The sequence below is a fragment of the Trichomycterus rosablanca genome, chromosome 4 (genome assembly GCF_030014385.1).
Source record: "Trichomycterus rosablanca isolate fTriRos1 chromosome 4, fTriRos1.hap1, whole genome shotgun sequence".
In the NCBI taxonomy this organism is placed as follows: Eukaryota; Metazoa; Chordata; class Actinopteri; order Siluriformes; family Trichomycteridae; genus Trichomycterus; species Trichomycterus rosablanca.
This window is the reverse complement of record NC_085991.1, coordinates 8,428,431-8,444,229: the sequence shown is the minus strand read 5'-3', so window position 1 is coordinate 8,444,229 and position 15,799 is coordinate 8,428,431. Positions and strand designations below refer to the sequence as shown.

The following is a 15,799-nucleotide window of genomic DNA, read 5'->3' as shown; positions in this document are numbered from 1 at the left end:
CCATGGGCAGTTTGGCAGCAGCAGGCAGCATGTCGAGAGGAGGCATTGCGCATAAAGCATTTTTATTTAGAGAGGTCGGACTGTCATTTCATATCTGAGACACAGATGCTTTCCTGCAATTAATGCTTTAATATTTGATTGCTTTTATTAATTTTTAGGACACACATTTAAAGTATTGTAAAAGTGAACAAGAAAAAAATTTATTGGGCCGACCAATCAGCAAGATCGTTTTAAATGGACCCGTATTTCCAAATTCTGTCATAATGCTTTTATGATGCTTTTTTCTATGATGTTGGAATTGTTCATGCACTTTACACCTGTGCATTGTACGGCCCCCAGGCCACATTCAGCCCTTTGAGGTCAGTGGTCATTAAAAATCAGACGTGAACATCATACATGCTTCATCATAATGTGTGAGCACGACTGATACAATGGACTTCTAAGTACAGTGGTACCATGAAACTCGACTCCAATTAACCTGACTGCTTGTCTTTGGACTGTGGAAGGAATCCAGAGCACCCAGAGGAAACCCAAACAGACACTGGGAGAACACGCAAACTCCACACAGAAACAGCCTGGCCTGCTACACCTAGGAATCGAACCCAGGACCTTCTCTTCTTGCTGTGAGGTGACAGTGCTACCCATTGAGCCATTGATATTAGTTAAATAAAAGTGTTTATGTGGCTCAGCATGCCGCTGTTGATTTCTGGATCATTTATTGAAACTACAATGGTAGCCTAGTGGGTAGAGCTTTGGGCTATCAATCGGAAGATTGTCGGTTTGAATCCAGGCTCTGCTATGCAGCCACTGTTGGGCCCTTGAGCAAGGCCCTAACCCTGTCAGCCGTGCAATGGCTGACCCTGCGCTCTGACCCCAGGTTTCAAAACAAGTTGTAATGTACAGTTTCCAAAAACAAATACCCTAAGTTAATACCTGTAAAAAAGGTGGTGCTGATGACCTTACTCTCCTGGCTTCCTCGCACAGTATTCAACTTGATCTCGTATTCCGTTGCTGGATAAAGACTATTCAGAGTATAGTTTGTTACATCCTTATCAATCACCACGCTGTCTACCCGACCTGTAAAATAAAAATGTTGGTTTTTTTTTTATTTCTTTTTGATATAGACTTTGTCCAAAGAGAAAATTGAGAAAATATCAGCACACCTTTAGCAGTTTGGTAGGACATTTTGTAGTAATTGAAGGAAGAGAAGGGGTGTGCCCATAACACCGTTACTGAATCCTCTGTGACGTAGGACACGGTCATGTCTCTGGGAGGGTCCATACCTGCATCCAAGACAACTTATCAGTGCTTTGGAGGTAAAATCATTAGCATACATGGGCAGTAATATTTTATAAACACAGTGTTGGCATGTACAATGGGGTTTAAACATCACTGTTAGATCTGTTTGTGGAAGGTCGAGCCCTGAAGCAAATTGCCGCTTTGCTCAGTGCTTAGCTTGAAAGATGCAGTAAAACGTCATCAAAGTGCATAACACAAATATGCATTTATATTAAGTAGCCATCAAATCCACTCTAAAAGTATCCACTTGTATCTATGTTAGCTGTAGTTTCTTCACCGTTTCATTTTTAAACTTGTATTATACAGCTCAGGCTGCTGAAACAGTGAGAATCAGCTTCTCCAGAAGAGTCTACAATGCTTATCGTTTAAAAAAAAAAAGCTTAGAGTGGTTCAAATATGCTAAAACAATGACATAGGAACACTAAAGTTCTCTCAATTATTACTGCTCATAAGATCTCTCCACTAATAAAATCCTTAGTTGTTGTTTTAGTAAAATAAGTCACGTTAAGCCATATCAAACAGTTGGTCTCATTGGAGGCGCTTTGTAAAGGTAAGTTGCAAACTGGGTCACTTAATAAATAAATAAACAAATATAGTTGTTGATTAAGGGCAGAGGCGGCAGTACCTGTGACAACGTTGCCCTTGACCGGTTCTGAAGCTTTCTCACCATGCATCGCCACTAGGGTCACTGTGTATTTTTTTGAAGGCCGAAGACCTAAAAGGACGGTCCTGGTCTTGGAACCATCCACAACGACTTCACCGTCTTCACTGTAGTCATGGGTCACATAGTGCACAGTGAAACTACTGGCAGGCGGGGCCGGAGCACTCCAGGCCACTGCCAAAGAGTCGGCTGTGATGTCTGAGAAGTAGAGCTGGGATACAGGACGAAAGCCTGCAACCAGACGATGGACAAACAAAGTCTTTGCTGACTGATGGTCTTTGAAAGGGGAAAGTAAAGAAAATGCAGCATGCTGAGTGAGTTAGCATGAATAGATGAAGGTCCAAAGTAAAGAATATTCAAAAAGAAGAAGAAGATGGCGATGAAGATGATCAAGATAAAGCGAAATGAGAGCCAGAAATGCAAACAAAGTCTATACAAAGACAATGAACTAGAATTCAGGTGGTCATTCTTCAAAACATTGGCAAGAAGTAGCATTTAGATGGATAAATTAATAATAAATTGGAGTTAATGGTTAAGAAATGTTAAAAACTATAAAAAAATGTATCTATAATTGTATTTACCACAGCCAAAGCAAGCTGTACTAATAAAGGTTCGGAATATATAAGTATAAAGTAAAACATTCTAGATAAGCAGACTGGGCAGCTCAATTACTTTTGCCTGCTTCCTCTCACAGCAGGAAGCGTAAATCCACCTGTTGTAGTTCGAAAAGCCTGCTAATCCCAGCTCTAATGCGTTACACCTGTGTTCGAGACTATTTAAGAGAGACCTTAACACTACCGAGGCTCTGAGTCATTTGACTAAGTCGGTAGGGTAGCCAGCGGGTGGGCATGTTATTCCCTTTCAGAGACTGGTCACTTCATTTCAGCCTTTCCTAGCTTTTCGAAATCAGCTTCAGTTAGTTCCTTCTTTTACTTGGGACAGATCCACACGGGGGAGTTGAGTCCTTGAATCCTTGTTCATGTTCGTTGAATGGCCTTTGGAGGAGCTCAAGGATAAGCTGGTCACTAGGGACCTACCTGCTACCTTGGAGCTCCTTTATGAACTGGCCGTCTGGTTAGAGACCCCCTCACAGAACAAGAATGGAGCTGGTGGACCTCTGGAAGGAAAGGTCTAGCCATAGCCAGTCTGACTTGGCTCCTCTCACTCTGCCCCATCACGTGAAGGAGGAGCCCATGCAGTTTGGGAAAGGCAGCCTGATAGGTAGCTTCAGTTAGTTCCATCTTTTACTTGGGATAAATCCACACAGAGCGGAGTTGAGTCCTTAAATCCCTGTTCATGTTACTAAAATTGCCTTCGGAGGAGCTCAAGGACGAGCTGGCCACTAGGGACCCACTTGCCACCTAAAAGCTCCTTTATGACCCGGCCGTCTGGTTAGACAACCTCACTACAGAATGGAAAGGAAGCCAGTGGACGAGGACCTCTGGAAGGAAAGGTCTAGCCATAACCAGTATGACTCAGCTCCTCTCACTCTGCCCCATCACATGAAGAAGGAGCCCATGCAGCTTGGGAATACTGATATCCCATGACCACAAAGGCAGCCTGATAGGTAGCTTCAGTTAGTTCCATCTTTTACTTGGGACAAATCCACATGGGTGGAGTTGATTCTTTGAATCCCTGTTTATGTTCCTAGAATAGCCTTTGAAGGAGCCCAAGGACGAGCTGGCCACTAGGGACCCACCTGCCACCTTGGAGCTCTGGTCATCTGGTTAGAAACCTCCTCACAGATCAAGAGTAGAGCCGGTGGATGAGGACCTCTAGAAGGAAAGGTCTAGTCATAGGCGTTTAGACTCGACTCCTCTCACTCTGCCCCATCACGTTAAGGAGGAGCCCATGCAGCTTGGGAATACTGATCCCATGGCCACAAAGGCGGCCTGATAAGTAACTTCAGTTAGAATAGTCCCTTTGAAATCCCCAGAGGTTCAGCACCCCATTACTACTGTAAGTGGATGGTCATTAGCTTCTGGATTAGTTACCTATATTGAGAAGATATCCATATTCCTGACTCAAGCTTCAGACTAGCAACCAATTATGGGTTTGCCCCGGCTTCAACAACACAACCCCAGTATTTACTGGTGCTCTCTTTTAGTATCCCTCTGGGGATTGTGTCAATGGACATGTCTCAGACATTGGTTGAACACACTTGGTTACACTCAAAATAGTCAACCTCTTGATGGTGCCACTGGAGTACCACAATCTGAAGGTGGTCTTCTGTAAGCACAGAGCCCAGACACTTCCAACTCATCTGACCCTTGTGATTGGCTATTCTTCTTGTCTGCCCCTAGGCAAAGGGCAGTGGCTGAAGTATACAGGAAGCTCTGAGTCTCGGGCATATTTGCCCCTCTTGGTCTCTTTGTGGGGACTATGTCTTAATAACAGCCATCAAGGATCGTCACCCCTGCCTCTGGTTAACTCTGCTTTTGAGTTGTCGCAGGTATTTATTTTTATTAAACTGGACCTGTGCAGCGCATACAATGAAATCAGACAAATAAAAGACAGCATTTATTACCCTGTCGAGCCTTTATGAATACAGGGTAATGCGCTTTGGACTTATGAATGCCCCCGCTGTCTTCCAGCGGTTCATTAATGAAGTACTTTGGAAGGCTCTGGGGCACTATTCGTTTGTCTACCTAGATGAAATCCTTCTAGTCTTCTAGGATTTGCTCTTTATTCTTATTAAAATTAGATATTATTATTTCATATCCAATTATTTCAACCAATGTTCCTCTTTTTATATCAATTTTACATTTTTTTTTAGCATTTTACAGCATACCTGGTATTATGTTGCCCCTGTACAAACCATTTTAGAATTTACAAGGAATTACCACCCTCACTTGCCAAAGAGAGCTGTTTCCGACACTAAGTCTTTGACTGCTTCTTTAAAATGGTCAGACAGATGTACCACACTCTTGTTCCCATTAGGGGTTGCCACAGCGGATCACTTATCCCATCTTGCCCTGCCCTGATCATCCTCCTCTGTCACTCCTCCTTGCAAGTCCCCCCTTACCGCATCCATAAACCTCCTCTTTGGCCTTCTTCTCTCCTCAGCACTCTCCTCTGCCAAATAACCTCAATCTCTACTCCCTAACTGTCTTCAGAACATCACACCTGCACTGTCCCTCTAATAAACTCATAATCTTCTCCATCCTTATTGCTCCCAAAGAGAATCATAGCATCCCCATCTCTGACACCTCCAGCTCCCTCTCCTGTCTTTTAGTCAGTGCTACTGCCTCCAAACCATATAACATAGCAGGCCTCATAACTTTTCCCTTATCCTTCACTCTGGTAGACTGCTCCTTTAAACCCATTAGTGACATGTAACAGAGAACCACACTCTTGTTCTCATTAGGGGTTGCCACAGCGGATCACTTATCCCATCTTGCCTTGCCCTGATCATGCTCCTCTGTCACTCTACCCTGCAAGTTCCCCCTTACCGCATCCATAAACCTCCTCTTTGGCCTTCTCCTATTTAGCACGCTCAACTGCACATTGCCAAACAACCTCAATCTCTCCTCCATAACTGTCTTCAAAACATCACACCTGCACTGTCCCTCTAATTAACTCATAATCTTTTTTATCCTTATTGCTCCCAATGAGAATCACAGCATCCTCATCTCTGCCACCTCCAGCTCCCTCTCTTGTCTTTTAGTCAGTGCCACCGCCTCCAAACCACATTACATAGCAGGCCTCACTACTGTCTTGTAGATAACCTTCTATCACAAACCAGCCATCCACTCCACCCTGCCTGCACTCTCAGCTTCACTTCTCTCCCACACTCTCTATTACCTTGTACAATCAACTCTAAGTATTCAAATCCATCCACTTTTCATTCTGCCATCCTCCCTATTTATGCAAATTTATTTGTCCATCAGCCTGTTCATTTCCATTGCTAACAAGAAAGGACTCAGAGCCGACCCTTGATGCAGTCCCACTTCTATCTTAAATCTTCCACTGTTCCAACTCCTGATTATCTTATACAATACCACAGCCAATACCTCCCTATAGTTCTTCATAAATGACTACACTATGCTTCTTGTATTCTTCTGCTGCTCATACCTGCATCTCAACCTACCTGCACTCAGATAGTAAGAGCGGAATAAGGAAGCATTAAATAAGGAGGAAATTTACCATTAAGCTTTTCTTTCATCAAACACTGGCAAATGGGTACCAGTGAGACTTCCTAAAAGTTGGGGTTAGCTGGAGGTTCTACCACAATCAGTGGGTGGTCACTGGCTTCTGGAGCAATAAGCTGTATTGACAAGATCCTACTTCTTACTCAGCCTCAGACCTTCCTAAGCTAGGGATTTCCCTAGCTTTAACAACACAACCCCTATTGATTGGTGCACTTATTTAGTGTCCCTCTTAGGGCTGGGCGATTTTGCAAAAATCCCGATTGTCGATTACGATTTCGATTTTTTTTGTTCTTGTATAATGCAATTAAAATAAGACTCAAATTTATTTTTTTGCATTGTAATTAAAGGCTGCAGAAGTGCAAAAATAGTAACAACACCTATAATTATTCTTTTAAGGGACTCAAACTTTATAACAATAACGATATCACAATAAGTAACAATAATTAAAACAAAATAGATCTAAATTATCTATATCCTTATCTATCTATATCTAAGAATAGCTCACAAACAACTTTTATTTTAAATAATGTTCAGCAGAACCTCCTTACATTAGGAAAAAAACTACAAAAAGTTCTTTACAGGTTTCTTAAAAGGAACACGAGCCTGTACTGTGCTGTTTCCACCACTGAATCATCAGTATCAGTACACTGGGGGGCATCAAGTGATCACTCAGCTCAGCTTTGATTTTGTCCTCTTGTGACTTGGGGGTGGATACAACATTTTAAACATTTAAAGATGTGTAATGTGTCATTTTAGTCCCATAAAACTTTCAAACTGTATTAACCACTATTATGTGTCGTAGAATGATTCGATTCTATTGAACGGCCCTTTAAGCCAAAATAAAGGAACCGATTCGCGCATTTGGGAGTCGTTACATACATACGGCTCTTTAAAAGGAACCGAGACAAAAGATCCGACTCCCCATCGCAGAATTCACTGCAGCAGTTTCCCAGACGCGATTCTTTTACTCAGTAACGGATGTGATTTAAAATGTAGCGAATTACAATTCTTAGTACAAAACTTACTTAAGTAAAAGTAAAATTACAGGCTGTAAAATCTACTTTAAAAAGTACAAGTACACAAAAAAAACGACTCAATTACAGTAACGCGAGTAAATGTAATTCGTTACTTTCCAGCCAATCCTGATCGCGCTCATCGGCTCCGTATTTTGATTCAGTGAATCTTAATTAAACTCTTCTGTTTGTGTTTTGTTTTGCAGATCGTGTTTGCGCTCCTTATTACTGAATCTAACCGTTACCGTGTATAATTCTTGTTGTCTTCCGTTTATTGTTTTGGTTTTCGCTGGTTTTGGACTCTACCTGATTTTGTACACTGTTTTCGCCCTTTTTATATTAAACTTTCCCTGATTTATATTCCGCGGGCGTCTGGTCAGTTTTTGCTTCGTGACGTTGGTATTTTAATGAAAATATAAAGTATGTAAACAATCGCGATTGTCACATTCTAACATCGGGTGAAAACGTTCATTCGAATTAACCGAATTAATCGTGAAAATCGCCCAGCCCTAGTCCCTCTAAGAACCTCTGTGTCAATGGATGCATCTCAGAGAAGTTACGAACACACCTGGTTCGACCGTATTGTCATCCAAAGTGGTTGACCTATTGATGGTGCTTCAATAAGCACAGAGCATAGACACTCCCACCTGACCTTAAAAGATCAGATCTAAATAGATCAGACAATAGCTCAAAAAGTAGCAACATGTCTAGGGAGGCTGCACAAAGTACTAAATGCAGGGGTGTCAGGGGTGCCTTGTAGAGTTAATTTAAGATGTATGAATGGATGGATGGATGGAGGATGAAAGGATTTTAATTTATTTATTACACAATTAAGACCTCACCATACCCGTAAAAGCATCTATAGTGGCGGCCGCGCTCTGCTGCCGGCCCCTCTGAGCCGTGACTGTGATGGTGTACTCGGTCCCAGGCTCCAGGCCCCTCAACGTGGTGCTGCTTATGTCTTTAGGCACAGTCACTTCAGTGGTCACTCCATTAGCTGAGGTGTAGCTCACTCTGTAGTACTCAATAGGTCCCTGGACTGAGCTCCAAAGCAAAGTGATGCTGTTCTCTGTGGAGTCGATGACCATCAGGTTCATAGGGATATCCAGACCTTTATTAAAAAATAAAACATACAAATTAAATATTCAGTAGGGACAAGGACAGGACACACAGGTAGTGGTTAATGCTTAACACTGAGCTACAAGAACACATTCCATTCCACAAATTATTGGTGGAATATCCAGGTAGGCCATTTAGAACAGAAATAATAATATGACGCCAGAGAAAAGTGTCTTAAAAAAAGAACAACCTGTTTAAAAACTGCTCATTATACCACAAGCTAAATTATTACACTATATTGCCAAAAGTATTCGCTCGTCTGCCTTCACACGCATATGAACTTGAGTGACGTCCAACTCTTTATCCATAGGTTTTAATATGATGTCGGCCCACCCTTTGCAGCTGTAACAGCTTCAACTCTTCTGGAAAGGCTTTCCACAAGGTTTAGGACTGTGTTTGTGGGAATTTTTGACCATTCTTTCAGAAGCACATGTCTGTGAGGTCAGACACTGATGTTGGACGAGAAGGCCTGGCTCGCAGTCTCCACTCTAATTCATCCCAAAGGTGTTCTATCGGGTTGAGGTCAGGACTCTGTGCAGGCCAGTCAAGTTCTTCCACACCAAATGTGAATACTTGAATGAGTGAATACTTTTGGCAATATAGTTTAATTATTCTGCTTTACTATGATCTCCGAATCTCTTACCTGTCCTGGCATTCATTGTGGCTGGGATGCTTTGCTTGTTACCAAGAACGGCTGATATACCGATTCCATATTCCGTACCAGGTTGTAAATCTGTGTAACACAAAATATCATCAGCACAGATTTCTGATTATTAAAAAAGTACAGCCATGCAACACTGAAGTGCTGATTAAATCCGTCAGACAGGCAGAAATTTGGACGATGTGATGCTTTGATGTTTTAGGTACAAACAGATTAAACAATATATGCCTTAATTGTGCTGTAATTGTATTTTTTGAACGAATCAATATAGATCCTTCGGTTTGGACTACATACCCTTCATTGATATTCATCAACTTAACTCCTAATTGTTATTCCATTCACTGTTAATTTATTCATTTACCTTAATTAACTACTTATTCTAATTAGAATGATGGTGGGTCTGGAGCCTTTCCAGAAACACTGGGTGCAAGGTGAGAACCAAGCACCAATTCATCACAGGGCATTACACATTCACCGATTTACACACTCACACCCAGGGTCAATTTATTCTACCTAATTCACCTATTGACATGTTTTTCAGAGCACAGTGCCAGAGGTGAAGCACAGACAAGGGTGAGTTCACAACAGGTACTCCGAGCCCTTATAGTAGCAGTTGATGCGAGTGGTGTCAAGGACCCTACACTATTTTATGAAAGCCCTGGGATATTGAGTTGCTGAGTGGGTCAGATTTATAATGTGTTGCTGTATGCCAGGGGTGTCTAAACTTTGATTGTCAGGGGCCAGATGGAGTAAAAACCCCTAGTAATAAAACAAAATAATAATAGACCCACTTGATTACTCACAATTGCACTTTTTTTATTTAACTAATTATCTACTTTTTACAGTGTTGGTAATTTTAAGATTTTGCCAATTTCACTCACCATCCTTTGTTTATAATTCGAATGGGAAGATTATTACATTTCTTTAAATTAAACGTACCCAATTTCCTCTGAACTCGCTGCATTCGCTGTCTAGTTTTGGTTTCTTTGGAGCCACCAAATTTATCCAAAAACTTGGGAACATTAATGTAGGTGTGACGTTAATGTTTTGAGTTGAGGGAAAGAAGATAGGAAGCGATTTAGATTTGTTCTATGTGATAGCGACACCTAGAGTTCAAACATTTTATTTTATTTGCCTAATAGCGGGCCAACTTAAATTTTTCTCCCTTTTCTCCAGATTTTTTAGCGCGTCCAATTTTTACCCAATTGCGTTATGCCTTTTCTCTACTGGTGCTGACCCCCTGCCCCGATTGAGGAAAGCGAGACCGTCACATGCCCCCTCCGACACGTGTGCACCTGTACGAGGCGAGTTCATATACGGATCAGCCTTGTGCACGGAGAACCACACCCTGATCAGCATTATTCCTCAACTCTGTGCAGACGCCATCAATCAACCAGCAGAGGTCGACTCTTTTCCTGGATGAACAACAGCCAAACATTGTTCATATAACCGCCCAGCCCAGCTGGATGGCAAAGCTGAGATTTGATGCTATGTATTTGAAATCCCAGCTCTGGTGTGCTAGTGTATTTTACCGCTGCACCACCTGAGCGGCTTAACACAGGGGACCTTTATCATGTTCAGTTTCTAGGATCAATCTGCCCTGCCCTGAGCTTGGTCTAAAGGAGGGTGCTCATTGCATTAAGTGAGAAATATATCAAAATTGCACATTAACCTTGCTCTTTTTTCTATTTATTTATGTATCTTTTTCCTTGTTCTCCCAATTTAACGTAGCCAATCGGTCCTCCGCTGCTTGGGATCCCAATTGCGTTGAAGGAGGGTATAATTGCCTGCTCCACACCCCTTTCCATTGGTGCGGAGTCCTTAACCCCTTCATTTTTACCCATGTTCAACCAGGGTCCTTGCACAGGGTCCTTGCACAGCGTTCCACTTAGTCCGGTTTTTTCCCATACAACAGATTAGTGTGCTAGCTCTCTTTTGTGCAGAGTGTGCAGAGTGGTGTGCTAGCTCTCTTTTAAGACCAATTACAGTTTATCAGGTACTTTTATTATCTAACATGTCATTTCTTCTCTTTCAATTTCAACAATTAGGTACAGAAATATAAATAATCCAGCTTACTAGTAAGCTTACTTGTAAGAGTCGTTTTGGTTGTGGTTCCATTGCTGTGAGGGACAGTAATCTTGTCGTACTGATCTCCAGACAGTGTGCTGTACACCACATGATAGCTGTCCACAGATGCCTTGCTGTTGTCCCATTCCAACTCTAAAGACGTGGACGTTTTGGACAGCACCCGCAATTGCTTAGGAGGATCAATCTCTAATAAAATTATAATTATAACAATAATAAATACATATAATAAATATAAAGAATTCATGACAGACTGCTTGCGTGGAAACAATATACAATGGATTAAAATATTAAGACCCCTTGACGTTTTGTATGTTGTTACAACCCGAAATCAGAAATGGTTGGTATGGGGGGGGGCAAACTTTACAGTGTAAAGTTCGCCTTCAAGACGTCATCTTTTCCAGGGACGTCCATGCATTTTTCAACAAGACAATGCTACACCACATGCTGCACACATTACAAAGACATGGCTGTGGAAGAAGAGGGTACGGGTACTGGACTGGCCTGCCTGCAGTCCTGACCTGTCCCCAATAGAGAATGTGTGGAGAATTTTGAAACGGAAAATGCGACAACGACGACCACGTACTGTCGTACATCTTAAGACGTGTTTGCAGGAAGAATGAGACAAAATAAAAGCTGAAACACTAAATCACTTGGTCTCCTCAGTGCTAAAACGTCTTTTAAGTGTGGTGAAAAGGAATGGCAACATTACAAAGTGGTAAATGCGTTACTGTCCCAACTTTTTTTGGAATGTGTTGCAGGCTTGAAATGCAGGAATGGATGTTTATTAATAAATGAAATGAAGTTGAGCAGACAAAACAAATGCCATTTTATCCATCCATTACTTACGCATAATCATGAACTAAAAGCATTATAGGTAAGTAATTTAATGTTGCACTCCAAATTGTGTCTGTTTGAATCGATTATCCTTGAAATGTTACTCGAACAGCAATTTTCATTAATTGGACATAATTTGTGAAGGTACAAACCTTGATCGATGTACCCTGCACTGACAAGACAAAAACTAGCCCTGAAATCCAAAGAAATGTTTGTCCACCTCAGTGTGATAAAATTGTGACAAGGCCAAGATCAGGACAAAAACATGAAACTATATCTAAAGGTTTGAGTGTTTGCAGGAACACGCTGGCCTTAAAAATTCAAAGTAAGAAGCTTGGAAAACCTTGAACGTTTTAAAGGTTGGCAGTTAGGCAAAGTAGACACCGAGACAAAATAACCTTGGTTAAGGAGGTAATAAAGGTTTGTTGAGCCAGTTGGACAGACAACCATTTTTAAAGCACGCCAAAAATCAGGACGTTATGGTAGAAAAGAGTGGTCAAAAAAGCCATTTGTAGCGAATTCCTTCCTTCCTTCCTTCCTTCCTTCCTTTCTTTTTTTATTTGTCTTTCTTTCTTTATTTATTTGTCTTTCTTTCTTTCTATATTTATTTTCTTTCTTTGTTTCTTTCTTTTTCCTTTCTGTCTGTGTATTCCTTTTTTTCTTTCTCTTTCTTTTTTCCTTTTATGTGTCTTTTTTTCTTTCTTTCTGTCTTTCTTTTTTTTCTGTCTTCTTTCTTGTCTGTTCCTGTCTTTTCTTTTTTTCCTTTCTGTCTGTGTATTCCTTCCTTCTTTCCTTTCTTTTCTGTCTGTCTTTTTTTCTTCTTTGTGTATTCCTTCCTCCTTTCTGTCTTTTTTCCTTTCTTTCATTCTTTTCTTTCTGTCTGTGTATTCCTTTCTTCCTTTCTTTCTTTCCTTTTTGTCTGTATTCCTTCCTTTCTTTTCTTTCATTCTTTTTTTTCTGTCTGGGTATTTCTTTATTTCTTCCTTTCTTTTTTCTTTCTTTTTTTCCTTTCTGTCTGTATTCCTTCCTTTTTTTCCTTTATTTTATTCTTTCTTTTCTTTCTGTCTGTGTATTCCTTCCATCCTTCCTTCCTTCTTTTCTTTTTGTGTCTGTCTTTTTTTCTTTCCTTTCTGTCTGTATTCCTTCCTTTCTTTCTTTCTTTCTTCCTTTCTGTCAGTCTTTTTTCTTTCTTTCCTATTTTCTTTATCATTTCTTTCTTCCTTTTTTTGTCTTGTCTGTCTTTTTTTATGTCTTTCTTTTTTATTTCATTCTTTCTTTCCTTTCTGTCTGTGTGTTGCTTTCTTTCTTCCTTCCCTTTTTTCTTTCTGTTTGTTTCTGTCTTTCTTTCATTTGTTTATTATTTCTTTCTTTCCTTTCTGTCTGTGTATTCCTTGCTTCCTTCCTTCCTGGCTGTCTGTCTGCATGTGTATTTCTTTCTTTCTTTCTTTCTCATCAGTCTATTTTAAGAGCTTGAGCTCACCTTTTCCAGACTTTGTAGATGTATATCCTTTTTTGATTATGGTACAGACTTAAATTGACAATGAGTTGTTAAACAATTCCCAAAGAATCACCTGGTAATTGTAAACAATGTTGAAACCAGATGCTATAATTTCCTGGCAGAATTGAAGTTAAAGATTTTAACATGATTACCTATGCAAAGTTCTTAGATAACAATCACTTAAGACTAATTATGATACCCATCCCAGATTCAGGCTTACCTGTGATGAACTCGGCAGTAACAGGTTGACTTTCGTTGCCTTGTCGCACACCGCTCACTGACACTCTGTATTTGGACCCGGGTCTCAGGACCTGCAGGGAGTACTGGCTTAGACTCGGCTCAAGGCGGAAAGTGGTCTTGGGTTCCCCGTTGTTTACTATTTCATAACGCAGAATGATCTCTTCAACTTTGGCTCTAGGTGGCACCCATTCCACGAATGCCACTGTGTCTGATATGTCCCGCACAATGAGCTGGGTTGGTCCATCGATTACTGCATCAAATCATAAATCAAAAAATAAAAGGTCACACATCAAATCAAATCGGACAATATCGCCAAGACCATTCCTGATCAAGTAGGGTTTGTGTCAGTTTAGGCTTGCGACCTTTAGCTTGTGGGCTAGGCTTGGGCTGGTCATTTAAAGCTAAATAAAACCAAATATGGCAATCAAATGGTTTACAATCCAGTGTAATGCGAATAATTGATACAATAATTATTTTGCTATTTATTGTAAGATTCTAAGAAGACAGTAATGTCATTTATATTTATTTAGAAAAAGACTTATGAGACAAAAATTCCTTTCTTTTTTTCTTTCTTTTCTTTTCTGTGTATTTCTTTATTTCTCTCCTTTTTTCAGTCTGTGTATTTCTTTTTTTCTTTCTTTTTTATTCTTTTTTCTTTATCTTCTTTCATTCTGTGTATCTTTTTCTTTTCTTTTTGTGTATTTTTTTTTCTTTTTTGTATTTTTTTTGTCGTTTTCTTTCTTTGATTTTTTCCTGTCTGTTTTTTTTCTTTGTTTTTCTGTCTGTGTTTTTCTTTCTTTCTTTCTTTCTTTCTTTCTTTTTTGTTTTCTGTCTGTGCATTTCTTCTTTTCTTTCTTTTCTTTTCTGTCTGTGCATTTCCTTATTTCTCTCTTTCTTCAGTCTATGTATTTCTTTTTTTCTTTATTTTCTTTATTTTTTCTTTATTTTCTTTCTTTGTTTTTTTTCTGTCTGTTTTTCTTTTTTTCTTCTTTCCTTCCTTCCTTTCTTCCTTTTCTATCTTCATTTTCTGTCTGTTTTCCTTTCTTTCTTATTTTCTGTCTTTCTTTCTTTTTTCTTTCTTTTCTGTGTTTTCATTTTTTTCTTTTTGTCTTTCTTTTCTTTTCTTTCTTTCTTTGTGTCTTTCATTCTTTTCTGTCTGTTTTTTCTTTATTTGTTGTTTTCTGTCTGTGAAATTATTTTTTCTTTCTTTCTTTTTTGTCTGTGCATTTCTTTATTTCTTCTTTTTTTTGTTTTCTGTCTGTGTAATTCTTTTTTCTTTTTTTCTTTTTTGTTTTCTGTCTGTGAAATTCTTTTTTCTTTCTTTTCTGTCTGTGTATTTTTCTTTTTTTCTTTTTGTTTCTGTGTATTTTTTCTAGTTCTTTTTTCCCCTTTTTTCTTTGTTTTCTTTCTTTTTTGTCTGTGTTTTTCTTTTTTGTCTGTTTCTATCTTTATTTATTTTTCTGTATGAATTTTTGTCTTTATTTTCTTTCTTTCATTTCTGTCTGTGTATTTCCTTCTTTATTTATTTCATGGAACTAGAGAAAGTAGAGTCTGTAACCAACTCACTTGTGTTAACAGTGGCAGTAACTGGCTGGCTTCTGCCCTGGTCTTTCAGTGCCACCAAATTTACAGTGTACTCCTCTCCAGGCCTTAGACCAGTCTGAAGGAAAGAGGTGATGGTGCTCGGCAGCTGGGTCGTCATCCCACCATCGTTGTCCTAGGACAGCACAGGACAGGGCAGATAAAATAAGACAAGACTTCATTGATCCCCTTTAGAGAAATGAACTTGTTAAAGAAATTTTTACCCATAAACTTGATGTTTCCCTTAAACTCTATGTGTGTGCGACTATTGATTTGTTGAGCGCTTGGCTTGAGCGGTGCGGTAAAACTTCATCAAAGTGCAAATATGAGACAAATCTGCATTTGTGTGAAATAACCAAATTGAAATTCAATCTGAAAGCGTCCACATGTATCTGTGTTTATCTAGATTTTCCTCCTGTTTCCCTTTTAAATTTGTGTTATAGCTCAGAGTGCTGAGAAATTATAAGAATCAGCTTTTCTGAGAGTCGAAAACGTTTATCATTAAAAAAAAAGCTAAATGTGATTTAATGAATTAAAAGAATGACAGAAACTCTTAACCTCTCATAATTATTACCGATCATAAGTTCTCTCCACTAATGAAATTCCTCGCTCGTCGTTTTAGTACAATGTACAATGTACAATGTAATGTACTGT

At 39.7% G+C, this 15,799-nt stretch overlaps 1 protein-coding gene across 1 annotated transcript in view; it reads right to left on the bottom strand.

Annotated features, from left to right (window-relative positions):
* tnr (tenascin R (restrictin, janusin)) overlaps nt 1–15,799 on the bottom strand; it is a 227,485-nt gene that overhangs the window by 28,540 nt on the left and 183,146 nt on the right. The window contains exons 7-14 of the mRNA XM_062993920.1: nt 15,131–15,281; nt 13,545–13,814; nt 10,993–11,178; nt 8,887–8,976; nt 7,972–8,235; nt 1,925–2,191; nt 1,164–1,283; nt 934–1,077 (exon numbers count right to left, since the gene is read on the bottom strand). Of these exons, the coding sequence (XP_062849990.1) occupies nt 934–1,077; nt 1,164–1,283; nt 1,925–2,191; nt 7,972–8,235; nt 8,887–8,976; nt 10,993–11,178; nt 13,545–13,814; nt 15,131–15,281 (1,492 nt within the window). The remainder of the gene's footprint in view (nt 1–933; nt 1,078–1,163; nt 1,284–1,924; nt 2,192–7,971; nt 8,236–8,886; nt 8,977–10,992; nt 11,179–13,544; nt 13,815–15,130; nt 15,282–15,799) is intronic.